Source organism: Electrophorus electricus, chromosome 3 (assembly GCF_041902795.1).
Source record: "Electrophorus electricus isolate QZ-2024a chromosome 3, ASM4190279v1, whole genome shotgun sequence".
NCBI lineage: Eukaryota > Metazoa > Chordata > Actinopteri > Gymnotiformes > Gymnotidae > Electrophorus > Electrophorus electricus.
Window position 1 is genome coordinate 41,501,991 of NC_137499.1, and position 17,927 is coordinate 41,519,917.

Consider the following 17,927-nt stretch of genomic DNA (forward strand, 5'->3'; position numbering starts at 1 on the left):
GTGTGGATGGGTGTGTGCTTCTACGGCAGCCAACACACATAGTGACCATACATGCAGAGACCATGCTGTGGTCTCACACAAATATATATTTCATAAACTCATTCGCACACATATATTCCATACACACGCACATGCCATCATCTCTCCTACTAATCCTTACACACACTCTACATATACATACATACATACATGCATACATACATACATACATACATACACTCTCCTCCCACATATCCACGCGCCCACGCGCACACACAATCTCTCACACACACACACACACACACACACACACTATCATCTCTCCTACTAATCCTTATGCACACTGTCCTACTAATCCTTAAATACAGTCTTTATTTAGCTGTACTGTGATTGGTGGACTGTGCAGTCAATGTTGAGCTGTGCGGTGATTGGTAGATTGGTAGTCATTTTGAACTCAAATGTTGGCGGTGGGTGGGTGGGTGTGTGTGTGTGTGTGTGTGTGTGTGTGTGTGTGTGTGTAAAAACGTTGAGTCCAAGAAGAATTTCCCTGGAAGACAATACACACACACACCATGCACATATCCACCTAAACACACAGACTCACGTCACGTACGCATATACACACACCTCCCTCCCACATAGCCCCCCTCCTCCCCCCACACTCCCACATATCCACCCACACACACACCCACGCACATATTCATCCCCCCCACACACACCCCCCCACATACTCATCCACCCACACACACACCCCCACATACTCGTCCACCCACACACACACCCACGCACATATTCATCACCCCACACCCCCCCACATACTCGTCCACCCACACACACACCCCCACATATTTGTCCACCCCCACACACACATCCCCACATATCTTCAACCACCCCCCCCACACACACACACTTACACCTCCCTCCCACTTATTCGCCCATCCACATACACACATACGTGCCATCCACATTTCCATTATCATATCTGATTCAGGTTCTGGTCAAGCCGATCTGTAGCCCTGCTGTGTAAAACATCCTGCCCCATCTGCCTACTGTACCAGGGCTTCAGCCCTGAGCGGCTGGCACAGTGGGCCTCTGTGGGCTCCAGGCTGGCAGGCTGTCTCGCCTGCTTTGGGTGTGGCAATGCATGTGTGCTTCCAAAGTATTTAAGTGTGTGCCCAGGCATTATGACTGGCACTGTGTGCTGTGTGTTTCTCTGAACCCCACCTGTCCTCTGCCACCTTCCTGCCAGGACCTATGGGGATGTTGTGTTATCCTGAAAAAAACCCTCTCCTCTTCTCCCCTCTACTCCTCTACTCTCCTCTCCTCTCCTCTTCTCCCCTCTCCTCCTTTCCTCTACTCCCCTTGCCTCTCCTATTCTCTCCTCTCCTCTTCTCCCCTCTACTCTCCTCTCCTCTCCTCTTCTCCCCTCTCCTCCTTTCCTCTACTCCCCTTGCCTCTCCTATTCTCTCCTCTCCTCTTCTCCCCTCTCCTCCTTTCCCCTACTCCCCTCCCCTCTCCTCTCCTATTCTCCCCTCTCCTCCTTTCCTCTACTCCCCTCTCCTCTTCTCCCCTCTCCTCCTTTCCTCTACTCTCCTCTCCTCTTCTCCCCTCTCCTCCTTTCCTCTACTCCCCTCTCCTCTTCTCCCCTCTCCTCCTTTCCTCTACTCTCCTCTCCTCTTCTCCCCTCTCCTCCTTTCCTCTACTCCCCTCCCCTCTCCTCTCCTATTCTCCCCTCTCCTCCTTTCCTCTACTCCCCTCCCCTCTCCTCTCCTATTCTCCCCTCTCCTCCTTTCCTCTACTCCCCTCCCCTCTCCTCTCCTCTCCTCTTCTCCCCTCTCCTCCTTTCCTCTACTCTCCTCTCCTCTTCTCCCCTCCTCTCCTCTTCTCCCCTCTCCTCCTTTCCTCTACTCTTTCCTCTCCTCTTCTCCCCTCCTCTCCTCTTCTACCCTCCCCTCCTTTCCTCTACACTCCTCTCCTCTTCTCCCTTCCCCTCCTCTTCTCCCTGTGTGTGTGCGTGTGCGCGCAGCTGTCACTCTGATTAGACGCTTGCGATTTTGTATTATAATACAGATCATGGACATTGTCTTCTGATTTAAGGCTGAAATAGTAACTTACAGACCAGTACCATTTAAACATGCGCATGCGCGCATGTGTGTGTGTGTTTATATGTGTGTATATGTGTGTGTGTGTGTGTATATATGTGTGTATACGTGTGTGTGTGTGTGTGTGTGTGTGTATATATGTGTGTATACGTGTGTGTGTGTGTGTGTGTGTGTGTGTGTGTGTGTGTGTGTGTGTGTGTGTGTGTGTGTGTAAAAACGTTGAGTCCAAGAAGAATTTCCCTGGAAGACAATACACACACACACCATGCACATATCCACCTAAACACACAGACTCACGTCACGTACGCATATACACACACCTCCCTCCCACATAGCCCCCCTCCTCCCCCCACACTCCCACATATCCACCCACACACACACCCACGCACATATTCATCCCCCCCACACACACCCCCCCACATACTCATCCACCCACACACACACCCCCACATACTCGTCCACCCACACACACACCCACGCACATATTCATCACCCCACACCCCCCCACATACTCGTCCACCCACACACACACCCCCACATATTTGTCCACCCCCACACACACATCCCCACATATCTTCAACCACCCCCCCCACACACACACACTTACACCTCCCTCCCACTTATTCGCCCATCCACATACACACATACGTGCCATCCACATTTCCATTATCATATCTGATTCAGGTTCTGGTCAAGCCGATCTGTAGCCCTGCTGTGTAAAACATCCTGCCCCATCTGCCTACTGTACCAGGGCTTCAGCCCTGAGCGGCTGGCACAGTGGGCCTCTGTGGGCTCCAGGCTGGCAGGCTGTCTCGCCTGCTTTGGGTGTGGCAATGCATGTGTGCTTCCAAAGTATTTAAGTGTGTGCCCAGGCATTATGACTGGCACTGTGTGCTGTGTGTTTCTCTGAACCCCACCTGTCCTCTGCCACCTTCCTGCCAGGACCTATGGGGATGTTGTGTTATCCTGAAAAAAACCCTCTCCTCTTCTCCCCTCTACTCCTCTACTCTCCTCTCCTCTCCTCTTCTCCCCTCTCCTCCTTTCCTCTACTCCCCTTGCCTCTCCTATTCTCTCCTCTCCTCTTCTCCCCTCTCCTCCTTTCCCCTACTCCCCTCCCCTCTCCTCTCCTATTCTCCCCTCTCCTCCTTTCCTCTACTCCCCTCTCCTCTTCTCCCCTCTCCTCCTTTCCTCTACTCTCCTCTCCTCTTCTCCCCTCTCCTCCTTTCCTCTACTCCCCTCTCCTCTTCTCCCCTCTCCTCCTTTCCTCTACTCTCCTCTCCTCTTCTCCCCTCTCCTCCTTTCCTCTACTCCCCTCCCCTCTCCTCTCCTATTCTCCCCTCTCCTCCTTTCCTCTACTCCCCTCCCCTCTCCTCTCCTATTCTCCCCTCTCCTCCTTTCCTCTACTCCCCTCCCCTCTCCTCTCCTCTCCTCTTCTCCCCTCTCCTCCTTTCCTCTACTCTCCTCTCCTCTCCTCTTCTCCCCTCCTCTCCTCTTCTCCCCTCTCCTCCTTTCCTCTACTCTTTCCTCTCCTCTTCTCCCCTCCTCTCCTCTTCTACCCTCCCCTCCTTTCCTCTACACTCCTCTCCTCTTCTCCCTTCCCCTCCTCTTCTCCCTGTGTGTGTGCGTGTGCGCGCAGCTGTCACTCTGATTAGACGCTTGCGATTTTGTATTATAATACAGATCATGGACATTGTCTTCTGATTTAAGGCTGAAATAGTAACTTACAGACCAGTACCATTTAAACATGCGCGTGCGCGCATGTGTGTGTGTGTTTATATGTGTGTATATGTGTGTGTGTGTGTGTATATATGTGTGTATACGTGTGTGTGTGTGTGTGTGTGTGTATATATGTGTGTATACGTGTGTGTGTGTGTGTGTGTGTGTGTGTGTGTGTGTATGTATACGTGTATGTGTGTGTATGTATACGTGTGTGTGTGTGTGTGTGTATTCATCAGTTTAGCATTCATCACACACACACTGAGGCATGTCCTTGTCCAGGTGCTGAATCAGACGGAGGAGCACAGACAGCGTGTGCTGGAGGCTGCTGCTAAGAGCTTGCGTGTGTGGTTTATCAAAGTGAGGAAGATGAAGGCCGTGTATCACACACTCAACCTGTGCAACCTTGACGTCACACAGAAGTGTCTCATCGCTGAGATCTGGTGTCCTCTGTGTCACCTGGACTCCATCCAGCTCGCTCTGCGCAGGGGCATGGTGAGATCACACACACATGCAAATGCACACACATACATACAAATATATATACACATGTACGCAAACGCACGCATGCGCGCACACAATTTGTGTTACAAACATTGTCCACCCAATATAATTAACTGGTTTTCTAAAATTGTATTTTGTAAAGCACGTTTAATATTGTGGCCACACAATATTAAAACATCATTTTCTCATGAGCTCTAATGTGTACTTCTGTAAGTGTGTGTATGTGCTGGGATGTACATACCTGCACATTGTCACAACACATGAGCCATACTCAGTAAACACGCATCTGTCTCACACACACACACATTCGCACACACACACACACACGCACACTCTCACATGCCTGCACACACACACACACACACGCGCGCAAGCCTACACAAACACATGCACATGCACATAGTCACACACACACACGCAAGCCTACACACACACAGACACTCACACACATGCTCACACACACACACAGGGGACTGGGTGTTAGGAAGGAATGCCCACATGCTCTAAGAGTGACTCACAAGTGATCTGAGATCAAAGTTTACATTTCCCAGTGTCTAGAGGGTCTGAGACCCAACCCTCCCTCTATAATCTGATATTTCACACACAATTCTGCACAGCTGCTACACAGTTGCTCAGTAATATTTATTCTGAATTCCCGGTTCTGTGCTTTATGTGGATGTAAACGTATCTGAACGTCCTTAGATCTGACACACAGCTCTAAAAGTGTCAGCTGTTCTTTATTCAGCAGCAATAAACAGAACTGTAAATAATCCAATGTGTTGGAACAGAAAGAGTCCAGTTCTCTTCATTTCACTGTACACCGATAATACAGAGGCAGAAGGAAGAACCATCCAAGCCAAGATCACTATAGGTGAGAGGTCAGTGGTTATTAGATAAAACCTGTTGCCTGTTTGGAGCATTTACCTTTGAGCTATTACCACTGAGTCAGGGAGTCGTTATCCAGTGTGTCTCATGGTAGTACATATATAGAGATAGTCCACCTCATATGACAAGTTACAAACTCGGCCCTTTTGATCAGTTATCACTGTGGGTTAGTGTTCACTGTACAGTAACACTGGGTTAGTGTTCACTGTACAGTAACACTGGGTTAGTGTTCACTGTACAGTTACACTGTGGGGTTAGTTGTCACTGTACAGTGGCTCACTGGGTAATCTGACGTGGCCTGTGTTTTTTCTACGGTTTGATAGAATAGCTTGATTGTATTTGATTGTTTTTTATTTGATTATTAGTTAGATATGAACATCTGAAAGTGTAAAGTTATGTGAACACAGGGAAGGGAAAATTATGTGCATTAGTGTTTGTGTGTGTGTGTGTGTGCGCGCACGCACAAAGTTGTTATTACACCTTTCCTCATATCATATGCAGTTGTGTTCATGCATGTGTGTCTGAATTGTGCAAAGACTCTCATCTTGCTTTCAGCAACACAGGGACAGCAGTGTCACTCTGTGTGTGTGTGTGTGTGTGTGTGTGTGTGTGTGTGTGTGTGTTTTTATTGCTCTCCATGGCTCTGAGTGTAAATGTCAGAATTCCCTTGAATATTAAGTGTATAGTAAACCGTGTGTAAGAGGATCACCACTTTACAACCACTATATAACCACTACCACACAGAACAACCACTATACCAAACCAGACAGTGGTAACAGTAGCAACAGTCACCCATACTGGGTCTTTTCTTTACAGTTTTTTAAATTATTATTTTATTTATTTACACGTCCCATTTACTCCAGGATGTAGCATTGTGAACAACAACAGTACTAACATAACGTGTTTTTTTTTTCTAAGCCTACATCAGTCCTGTGTGGCTGCAGCACCTGGTCTGGTGCACTGTGGGTGATTTTCAAGGGTTGTATGTGTGGAGAGGTGGGGTATGAAACGCTAGCCAGGAGCTTCAAACTGGCACACAGGATGTTCACCCTTTAGCCTTATTTAACCAGTGGGTAATTTTAGCAGGAGCCTTATATACCAATACAGACACACGCACACACCGAGCAAGACATTTATCCACTGCAAATACATTTAACAGTGTTCAGTGTGTGAGTGAGTGGACTACCCGGGTCGCTGTACCCAGGCATGGTTGACACCTAACAGAAGCCATGTAAAGACTCAGGCAGCCTCAGCGTTCAGTCATTGTGTCTTAAAGGTAGTGAATGTGATAAACATGTAATGAGTGCCTTCTCACAGGGGCACTAGGCACTAGTCCTGTTTGTGTTAAACACTTCCTTCCTGTAGGCTGTGTAAAAGTACCCTTCACTTCCCAGAGTTCTGTGCGAGTTGTAAACAGTGATGTTGTTATTTGTAATTGTTTTAGCTCAATTATTTATCTCTGAGGCTATATATGCAGATTGTCTGTTATCGCTAATGGTTGTAGTTACTGAACTTAGCTAATGCAGTCTTGCTAAAGTATTTTTGTAATGTTACTCTAGCTGTTTGCTGTTTAATAGAGCCGTAGCCCAGCTAGAGTTAGTTTGCAATGTTATTCTTATTTAGAGAAACTCAGTACCCTGATAGTGTCACAATGCTCCACAATCTTCACATTGTCTCCGACACGCTTCAGGTGCAGGAACCTTCAGACCAAACGCTGCCTTAGGTGAACATGGAGGCTGAGTTTAGTTCTTCTCGCAGCTGTGTTCTCGTTGACGTAATCTACACTGCAGTATCACGTTAGGGTTTCAGATCAGCCCTGGATGTGAAGTATTATTCCATATGCAACGCATTATGGAATAATAATAATTCATTAGTATTTTGTGCTGTATCTCGGTTGCGAGGCAAGTTCAGATCTTGGTACATGTGTTTGTCAGCATTGCTTCATGTGTGGGGGTGCATGACACTGAGGTACACTGACTGTCCTCACTCAGACGTTACCTCTGCAAACCGACAACCTGCCCAGGCCGTGTGTGATCGCACTTTTTCTGTTCCCTCTCTTTGTCCTCCAGGAGAAAAGTGGCTCGACCGTTCCCTCCATCCTGAACAGGATGCAGACCAAACAAACACTGCCCACCTACAACCAGACCAACAAGTTCACCTACGGCTTCCAGAGTATCGTGGATGCCTATGGCATCGGCAGCTACAGGGAGATCAACCCAGGTAGACCTCACCTGTACATGACTCACTCAGGTAGACCCTCACCTGTACATGACTCACCCAGGTAGACCCTCACCTGTACATGACTCACCCAGGTAGACCCTCACCTGTACATGACCCACCCAGGTAGACCCTCACCTGTACATGACTCACCCAGGTAGACCCTCACCTGTACATGACTCACCCAGGTAGACCCTCACCTGTACATGACTCACCCAGGTAGACCCTCACCTGTACATGACTCACCCAGGTAGACCCTCACCTGTACATGACTCAGCAGGTCTGGGCGATAATGGCAGTGCTGACCATGTCTGTAGTCTTGACGTCTGCTCAGCTGGACGTGTCTCTCGTGTTGTCTTTGTTTCCCAGCGCCCTACAACATCATCACGTTCCCCTTCCTGTTTGCCATCATGTTCGGGGACATGGGTCACGGCCTCCTCCTGACCTGTGCAGCCCTCGTCATGGTGCTGCGTGAGAGACGCTTCATCGCCCAGAAGGCAGACACAGAGGTATCGCATGCCCACACCCTCTTCTTCCTCTGTCTGTTCATCCCTCCATACCTCCATCTCAACCTTCACCCGTTCATCTTGGCTGTTCTTTTTTGCATTCGCACTAAGGACTTCTCTCCTTAGACATTGGTGATCATGTGGAGGGTGTATGAGATGAGTGTGAGCAGAGTGTGTGTCCCTCTGGGTGTGAGAGTGTCCCTTTTCAACTTCATTACTGAAAACTGGTGAAAATGTTGTTAGGTTTGTGTTGCCAGTTAGGCAGAGTGGCACCTCTGCACATGTTTCAGTGTCCATCCCCCCACCCCCCACCCCACCCCCTCAGATCGTCAACATGGTGTTTTCAGGCCGGTATATTCTCCTCCTGATGGGACTCTTCTCCATCTACACTGGGATGATTTATAATGAATGTTTCTCCAAACCACTCAATGTCTTCGGCTCCAGTTGGAGTGTGAGCCCGATGTTCCGTCAGACGAACGGAGTCAACTGGACGTAAGTGCTCAAGACAGCCTTCTGGGCTAACTTTAATAGACCAGTTAAACTGGTTTAAACTGGTTTTAATGATTGTAGTTCTGCAGGTGTATTTGATTCACTTCAGTTTCAGTAGAACATGTTCATGTGATGGTGTGGATTACTACAGCATTCATCCTTGGTTGGGTTTTTGAGATAAAAGACAAAACAGTGGCTCATAAGTGCATGTGACAGGACACACACACACGCACGCGCACACACACGTTCACTGTGTCTAAAGTCATTATAGTTTAGTTGTGTAGGAATATTGCAAAATAATTACACCCACATTATTGAAATAAATTTGAGTGACTCATTAACAGTGTGTATGGAATGTTGATGGGAGCTTTGCATGGTTGTGTAGTTGAGTACAGGGTTACATTCTGTGTGTGTGTGTGTGTGTGTGTGTGTGTGTGTGTGTGTAGGTTTCAGGTCTTGAAGGAGAACAGTGTACTTCAGTTGGACCCTGCTGTAGCTGGAGTGTTCAGTGGACCCTATCCCATCGGTATCGACCCAGTGAGTCCCCAGAAACATGCCGGTCTCTCCTGCAGGAACGCAGGCTGGTCCTCTGTTAACTGTACTCCTGATCCGAGATCCAGGACCGTTTTCACGGCTCTGTCCTCCTCACAGATCTGGAGCATGTCTGCCAACAAGCTGAACTTCCTCAACTCCTTTAAGATGAAGATGTCTGTCATTCTGGGCGTGAGCCACATGCTTTTTGGAGTCTCTCTCAGCTACTTCAACTACATGTAAGTTACACTCTCCATCCTCTTCAACCGTCCTGAGCACAGTCATTGGGGTTCTTTTAGTCTGATTTGCCCGGCTGCTTTGGCTGGGGTTATAAACACTGTTCAAGTTCCCACTGTTTCTATCCATGAAATGTAACATTGCTAATGAACTGAAGAGTTGTATATCGTGTTGGACATGTTCACAGAATTTGGTTGCTATTTGTATATGTAGAATCAAACAGAAATATGTGTGTGTGTGGATGGGTGTGTGTGTGTGGATGGGTGTGTGTGTGTGGATGGGTGTGTGTGTGTGGATGGGTGTGGGTGTGGATGGGTGGGTGTGTGGATGGGTGCGTGTGTGTGGATGGGTGTGTGTGTGTGTGTGTGTGTGTGTAGCTACTTTAAGAAGCAGCTGAGTGTCTGGCTGAGCTTCATTCCTGAGATAGTCTTCATGAGCTCTCTGTTTGGCTACCTGGTGCTGTTGATCTTCTACAAGTGGCTGGCATACGACGCCAGCACCTCTCAGAACGCACCCAGCCTTCTCATCGCCTTCATCAACATGATGCTGTTCAGCTACAATGACACCACCAACCAACCGCTGTACATGGGACAGGTGTGTGCGTGCGTGCGTGCACGAGCGTGCGTGTGTGTGTGTGTGCGGGGGTGGGTGTCTGTGTCCTGCATGTATGGATGTGCGTGCGTGAATATGTGGGTACGTGGGTGGGTGTGTGTGTGCATGCATTTAATGTGTGAAAGTTAGGGTGTAGGAGTTAGGGTCACGACTGCTGTCACGACTGCTCTGACCACACTTTTTTCGCTCTTTGCACAATTTTCACCCTCTCTTCTTCTTTTAAAACTCTTCTCTCTGCACCACGATGTGCATCTCATACAGCAGAGACGCTATTATTTCTCTTGGTCTACATAACACTCAAGCCAAGCCGTCTCTAACCCTGGATCCAAGCTGGCCGAGTGAGATCCTGAGGGAGATGTCAAAGGACACTACGTGAGGAAACGGCCACGAGGGAAGTGAGCTGGCGTCAGGAACAGGCTGAGGGCTCGCGCACACCAAGCTCTCTTAACCAGCATCCTGCTAGCCAACGGCCAGTCTCCGGATAACAAGCTCGATGACCTCGAGTGTAAACAACAGCTGGTGCAACAATGCCAGTGTTGTTACTCTCGCCCGCTCCTGCTCACCCAACCTGGAGCTGCTCACCCTCAAGTTTCGTCCTTTCTACCTTCATGAGTTCACCTCGATCATCATCAACACCGTGTACATTCCACCTCAGGCCAACACAGACACTGCACTGTGTGAACTTCATGAGGCTCTCACACAGGTTCAGGTACAACACCAGGATGCTGCACTTATTGTGGTTGGGGATTTCAACAGCGCTAACCTCAAGCCTGCATTGCCCAACCTTTACCAGCACGTAACCTTCCCCACCAGGGGAAATAGGACACTCAAACATGTCTACACCCTATACAAGGACAGCTACAAGGCACTAGCTCATCCACCATTTGGTAAGTCGGACCACACTGCCATCTTCCTCATACCAAAGTATAAACAAAGGCTGAAACGGGAAACTCCAGTTCAGAGGGAGGTCGCGTGCTGGACAGACTAATCGGTCATCAACAGCGGGAATCATCAGTGGTAACATGGAGGAGTACAAGCCTGCGGCATACGGAGTGCGCAGGGCAGTGAGAGAGGCAAAGCGGCGTTACGGGAGGAAACTGGAGTCACAGTTCCAGCAGAGTGGCTCTAGATCCCTGTGGCAGGCACTACGGACGATCACAGACTACAGGAGCCCACCCCCCTGATGAGCGTGGAGGAGTCTCTGGTGAAACACATTCTTCACTTGCTTCGAGGTTGCATCTAGCAGGGCTAATGCTAATAACGCTAGTGCTAACAACACAAATGGTGCTATTGGTACAGCCAGCAGCACATTCGTAGAGCCCACCATAGGCCAGCGCTCTCTCATCCTCACAGGGAGTGACGTAAGAAGAGTGTTAAAAAGGGTGAATACCAGGAAGGCGGCAGGACCAGACAGCATCTGAGTCCTCAGAGCCTGCTAGCCCCAGTATTCACTGTTATCTTTAACCTCTCCCTGACGCTCAGTATTGTGTCATCCTGTTTCAAATGATCCACCATCGTCCCAAAGAAACCTCAGCCTTCCTGCCTCAACGACTAACGCCCTGTTGCCCTCACATTGGTTGTGATGAAGTGCTTTGAAAAGATGGTCAAAGACTTCATCCCCTCTTCACTGCCAGCCTCCATCGACCCACTGCAGTTTGCATACCGCCACAACCACTCCACTGATGATGCAATTACAACTGCACATCTGCTGTAGTTTGTTGACTACAGTTCAGCATTTAACACTATTATCCCCTCCAGACTCACTACCAAATTGGAGGATCTAGGACTGCATCCATCCCTGTCTGACTGGATCTCCAACTTCCTAACAGACAGACCACAATCAGTACGGGTGGGCAACTGTGTCTCATCCACCCTCACCCTCAGCACTGGAGAGCCCCAGGATTGTGTCCTAAGGTCCTTGCTCTACTCACTGTACACCTACGACTGCACAGCCACTTCCAGCCCTACCATCATCGTTAAGTTTGCTGACGATACCGTCAGGAAAGACCAGACAACAACGAGAGGGCCTACCTGGAGGAGATTAAACACCTGGTGCCAGGAAAATAATCTCCTCCTAAACATCAGCAAGACAAAGCAGCTGATTGTGGACTGCAGCAAGAAGCAGGAGCAGCACTACCAACTTGTTAGGATCAACGGAACCACGTTCATTCATCGTGACATATTTATTAATTAATCCGCATCCATTTCACAGTCTCTCTCCTCGGCCACGGACAGAGCAGTTACAAAAAAGAATTTCACTGCCAGTTATACTGTGTATGACTGTATGTGACAAATAAACTTTGAACTTTGTATAGGAGTCAGGGTATAGGAGTCAGGGTACCAGGGAGTTTGTGGAGCTGTAGAGAGTGAGGTGTCAGGTGCGTTGGAGTTGGGTGGTCTCTCACTGGCCCTCTTGTCTGTAGATGGTGATCCAGTCCTTGTTGGTGGTCATCGCTGTAGCGTGTGTTCCCTGTATGCTGGTGGTGAAGACCGTGATGCTTTGGAAGGAGTACCTGCAGAAGAAAGGCCTTGTAACATACACACAGACAGACAGACATACACACACACACACACACACACACACACACACACACACACACACACACACACACACACACACACACACACACACACACATATATATATATATATATATATATATATATATATATATATATATATATATATATATATATATAGACACACACACACACATACACACTCACACTCAGGGCTTAAAGCCTGTTGTCTGCTCTGTAGAGCGCCCAGAACTTTGGAGGAGTGCACGTGGCCAACGGTCCCACGGATGACGAGGCTCAGATCATCCAACATGACCAGCTCGCTCAGACACCAGAGGAGGAGCTAGATGTGAGACCCCCGAGGGAGGGGGCTGTGGGGAGTAGCTTTTATTAAGTAGTTCTATTATTTAACAGTTCTATTATTACGTAGTTCGGTTAAGTAATTTTATTATTAAGCAGTTCTATTATTAAACATTTTTATTATTACAGAGTTTTATTATTAAACCATTCTATTATTAAACAGTTTTAATAGTTTTATTATTAAGCAGTTTTATTATTAAACAGTTTTATTAGTTTTATTATTAAACAATTCTATTATTAAACAGTTTTATTATTAGAGTTCTATTATTAGTTTTATTATTACAATTTTATTATTAAGCAGTTTTATTGTTAGTTTTATTATTAAAAATTTATTATTAAGCAGTTTTAATATTGAACACTTCTATTATTAAACACCTCTGTTATTAAATAGTTTTATTATTAAAGTTTTATTATTAAGCAGTTTTATTGTTAGTTATTACAGACCTATTATTCAAGTTTTATTATTAAACAGTTTTATTATTAGACAGTTCTATTATTTAAAGTTTTATTATTAAAGTTTTATTATTAAGCAGTTTTATTATTAGACAGTCAAAAATCTTAATAGATTATTAAGCAATTTTATTATTGACCAGTTCTGTTATTAAACAGTTTTATTATTAGTTTCATTATTAAGCAGTTATATTACGTAGTTCTATTATTACAGTTTTATTATTAAACAGTTCTATTATTTAAAATGTTATCAAGCAGTTTTATTATTAATGTTTTATTGTTGAGTAGTTTTATTATTGAGCAGTTTTATTGTTAAACAGTTTTAATATTAGGCAGTCCTATTATTTTAGACAGTCCTATTATTAAAATTTTATTATTAAGCAGTTTTATTATCAAGCAGTTTTATTATTAAGCAGTTTTTCCTGTTATTTCTGTTATTGAATTTTGAGGTTTCACATTTGAAAATCTGAGAATTTTTCAGACTATTACTTATAGTGACCTAGAAGTTAAAGAGCTGACAGTTCCTGAGCAGTGGATGACAGTGGCTGGAGAGTCCTGCAGGACTGTGTTGCAGGGTTACAGCTTTTTCTCTGTGTGCTATAGCGAAGCCATGTGTTCAGCTGAGGTCTAAGAGTGTGTGTGTCTGTACAGCAACCACTGCCATTTGAGGTCATGTTGCAGCAGTGCTTACAGAACCGTTGATTCAAACACCCATCTTTACCCAGAATTGTCTCTCGTCTACCCTGTATGAGAGTGGCTGGCATGTTCCAGCTCTGATCTGTTGTTAATGATCATTTCCAGTTGGTATCACAGAGGAATTTGTTGATTAATTCCCTCGTAGACAACAGTTGCCTAGCCAGTGCCTATTCCAGACGGTGAGTCACAGAGAGTGTGTGTCCTGCATACCAGCTGTTGGCAGAATGGATCAGTCCCTTTAAAACCCCGCCACCCCCGTCCTGTATCCCATAGCAACCAGCTTCACAAACAAAACAAATACCCACCCTGCAGATTGGCACCAGGGTCTAAAGAGAAGACCCACAACTGTTCTGAATGTTCTTCTTTAATAGAACTTAATGTGGTCACCAGTGTGTGTGTCACTGTTTAACTTTGATCTTTTCTTATGAATCTCTGTATATTCTATATATATTGTCTATATATATATTGTCTTATCGTTGCTGTCCAAACTCCATTTTAATCCTTTTGTGTGTGTGTGTGTGTGTGTGTGTGTGTGTGTGTGTCTGCTTGCCTTCCATGCAGTCTGAAGTGGAAACGGTAAGAGTAGAATGTTTTTATTCTGTGTTTGTGTATCTGTCTGTGTGGGTGGGTGTGGGGGTTTTTTTGTTTTGTTTTTTTACTGTGTTTGTGTACCCATGTGTGTGTTTTAATCTGTGTTTGTGTTTGTGTGTGTGTGTGTGTGTTTTAATCTGTGTTTGTGTACCCGTTTGTGTGTGTTTTAATCTGTTTGTGTACCTGTGTGTGTGTTTGTGTGGTTTAATCTGTGTTTGTGTACCTGTGTGTGTGTGTGTGTGTGTGTGTGTGTTTTAATCTGTGTTTGTGTACCTGTGTGTGTGTGTTTTAATCTGTGTTTGTGTACCTGTGTGTGTGTTTTAATCTGTGTTTGTGTACCTGTGTGTGTGTGTTTTAGTCTGTGTTTGTGTACCTGTGTGTGTGTGTTTTAGTCTGTGTTTGTGTACCTGTGTGTTTTAGTTTGTGTTTGTGTACTTGTGTGTGTTTATCTTTGTTTGTGTACTTGTGTGTGTGTGTTTATCTGTGTTTGTGTACTTGTGTGTGTATTTTAATCTGTGTTTGTGTACCTGTGTGTGTGTGTATGTGTTTGTGTACCTGTGTGTGTGTGTATGTGTTTTAATCTGGGTTTGTGTGTTTTAATCTGTGTTTGTGTACCTGTGTGTGTGTGTGTGTGTGTGTGTGTTTTAATCTGTGTGTGTGTACCTGTGTGTTTTAATCTGTGTTTGTGTACCCGTGTGTGTGTTTTAATGTGTGTTTGTGTGTGTGTGTGTGTGTTTTTTAATATGTGTTTGTGTACCTGTGTGTGTGTGTGTGTGTGTGTTTTAATCTGTGTTTGTGTACCCATGTGTGTATTGTTGGACCTTCTCAGTCCGTGTTGAATGCTGCTTTAACAGGTGTTTAATGCTGAAATAGCTGCTATGTCTTTCTCGAATAAAAGAAAATAATAAAAGAAATGTCTCACCACACATCCGGGAGACTTGGTCAGTCTCACCAACCTGCCCTGCCCCAAGATTCATAAACACCTGCACCCAGAACAAGTTATATAACAGTAAAAACCAGACATTAACTTCATATGCAAATTACCTTCACCTAGCTGATCAAATTCTGGGAATTCTTACCTGGATTAATGATCGTTGAGACAACAGTGAGATGTTCCACAGCACTGCCATCCAAATTTTTACAAATTAGTAGTGTTCTAACGTAGATGTCACGTAAAGTTGCTCGGCTGTCTGATTATGGTCTGATGAGGTGGTGACATTATCCATGAACATCAGAAGATTTGACCAGTTTAACTGAGGAGGTTGTAGACATTAAATATCAGCTTTCAGTTCTTTTTGTTCTCTGCCTTCTCTCTCTCTCTCTCTCTCTCCCTCCCTCTCTCTCTCTCTCTCTCTCTCTCTCTCCCTCCCTCCCTCCCTCCCTCCCTCTCTCTCTCTCCTCTCTCTCTCTCTCTCTCTCTCTCTCTCTCTCTCTCTCTCTCTCTCTCTCTCTCTCCCTTCTCCCCCCCCAGGTTGATTTTGTAGATGTAGCAGTGAATCAGGCCATCCACACAATAGAATATTGCTTAGGCTGCATCTCAAACACAGCTTCATATCTACGCCTGTGGGCCCTCAGTCTAGCGCACGCACGTGAGTCTCTCTCTCTCTCTCTCTCTCTCTCTCTCTCTCTCTCTCTCACACACACACACACACACACACACACACACACACACACACACACACACACACACACACACACAAGCCCCCTCATATCTACGCCTGTGGGCCCTCAGTCTAGCACACGCATGTGAGACACTCTCTTACACACACACACTTTCTAATTCAGCAGGTGTTTGTGCAGTTTGAGAGTGTGTCTTCTGTCCCTGGCAGAGCTGTCCGAGGTCTTGTGGTCGATGGTGATGCATGTTGGTCTGGCCTCCAGGAGCCTTTTTGGTTTCCTCGGTGTGTCTTTCATCTTTGCGTTCTTCGCCACAATGACGGTGGTCATTCTCCTGGTCATGGAGGGCCTGTCAGCCTTCCTACACGCTCTCCGCCTACACTGGTGAGGCCACGCCCACACACACTTCTCCCACACTAAAACATCTTGGGCCTGATAGGCTTCTTTGTTTGTTTGTGGGGTTGTCATGGTTTAAAAGGATGAAACGTGGTTCACTTACAGCTGAATACAAGAGAAATCAATCTCTGTTGCCCCCTGTGGGTGAAGCTTGCCGTAGCTTTAAGGCAACTATGTAGTAACTCACGTGGCATCTGTCCCATCTCATACATGGAGTTCATTCAGAAATGTGCCGTTCACTTGTGACCTCTCTCTCTCTCTCTCTCTCTCTCTCTCTCTCTCTCTCTCTCTCTCTCTCTCTCTCTCTCTCTCTCTCTCTCTCTCTCTCTGTAGGGTGGAGTTTCAAAATAAGTTCTACACCGGTCAGGGCTTCAAGTTCTTGCCCTTCACGTTTGACAGCATTCTGGAGGGACGATCTGAGGACTGAACTCACCCGACCCAGACCAGTCCGTCATAGACCTGTCCATCATAGACCAGCCCGACCCAATGCAGACCAGCCCATCTTAGACCAGCCCGTATGATGGAGTCTTTATTCAGTCTGTGTGGACTTGTCTGGGTGGACTTTCTGTTCCTCAGCCTGGGAAAAATTAAAAGACAAGAAAAAAAAAGGGTCAAAAGGTGAGAGGGGAAGAGAGGGGGAGGTGAGAGGTTTGTTTCAGGAGCTACAGAAGGGCCCCCAACATTTTCCTGGTGGAATTTTCAGTATTTTATTATTGATCTCGGATTTTTGACTGGCCTTTCGTCTGGAAGTTTTGCAGTGTGTTTCTCTCTCTGTCCTCCTTTCTTAGCCTGAGAAGTTTTCGTCCACTGAATGATTTCTTTGGGCATTTTCGTGGTGAGGTTGACCCTCAGGATGGCTCTGTCCTCCCTCATGTCTGTCCACCTCTCTTACCTGTACACGTCACCAACAAACAGGACTAACAGTCCACAACGTGTCCTCTTGTGATTATTGTGTGTGTTTTACCTGATATCCAGGACACTGATCCAGGACAGAATATCACAAGGCCTGAACCTCTGGGTCATGTGACGATGGCTGAGCTAACCAGACACTAATGAAGGAGCTCCAGGTCACAGCCCAGTGTGGCGTAGTTCGTTACCCGCGCACTCACAACTGCTGCTGATAAGTGTTTTGTTTTTCCTTTAGTGCTGTGAATAATCAGACATAAATCATCACACTCGGATGTCAAATCACACATTTACAGCTAAATGTATGCATTCATCTTCAGTGTTGGTTGGCATGTCCTGTTTGAGTTTCTTGGTTTGACCTACCCAGTTCATCGTCTCAGACACTAGACTTCAACCCAATGAAGACGTTTGCCCTGTGTGGCTTTACACACTTACATGCGGTAATTAAAGTGCTTGTCAATAAAGAAGCGGCACGGGAGGCAATCATCCCATCTCTCTGTCCTGCCTGGTGTAGTGGGACTGGTCACGGGAGCACATAGGGAATTCTGCTTACTGCCTTTTTAATACCCAATAAATTCTGAATGCAAACCCCTGTTTCAGGAAGTCTCTGAATA

General features: G+C 46.3%; 1 protein-coding gene across 2 annotated transcripts in view; it reads left to right on the forward strand.

Moving 5' to 3' along the window:
* atp6v0a1a (ATPase H+ transporting V0 subunit a1a) overlaps positions 1-17,901 on the forward strand; it is a 29,580-nt gene extending 11,679 nt beyond the window's left edge. The window contains exons 10-22 of one of the 2 annotated variants that reach the window (XM_035531135.2): positions 4,080-4,292; positions 7,256-7,406; positions 7,773-7,912; positions 8,235-8,401; positions 8,845-8,935; positions 9,050-9,168; positions 9,544-9,760; positions 12,202-12,309; positions 12,539-12,646; positions 14,365-14,379; positions 15,866-15,983; positions 16,224-16,395; positions 16,741-17,901. In XM_035531135.2, the coding sequence (XP_035387028.1) occupies positions 4,080-4,292; positions 7,256-7,406; positions 7,773-7,912; positions 8,235-8,401; positions 8,845-8,935; positions 9,050-9,168; positions 9,544-9,760; positions 12,202-12,309; positions 12,539-12,646; positions 14,365-14,379; positions 15,866-15,983; positions 16,224-16,395; positions 16,741-16,834 (1,713 nt within the window). In that variant the 3' untranslated portion in view covers positions 16,835-17,901. The remainder of the gene's footprint in view (positions 1-4,079; positions 4,293-7,255; positions 7,407-7,772; positions 7,913-8,234; positions 8,402-8,844; positions 8,936-9,049; positions 9,169-9,543; positions 9,761-12,201; positions 12,310-12,538; positions 12,647-14,364; positions 14,380-15,865; positions 15,984-16,223; positions 16,396-16,740) is intronic. The other variant, XM_081711654.1, reaches the window with a different exon arrangement.
* The last annotated feature ends 26 nt before the right edge of the window (positions 17,902-17,927 follow it).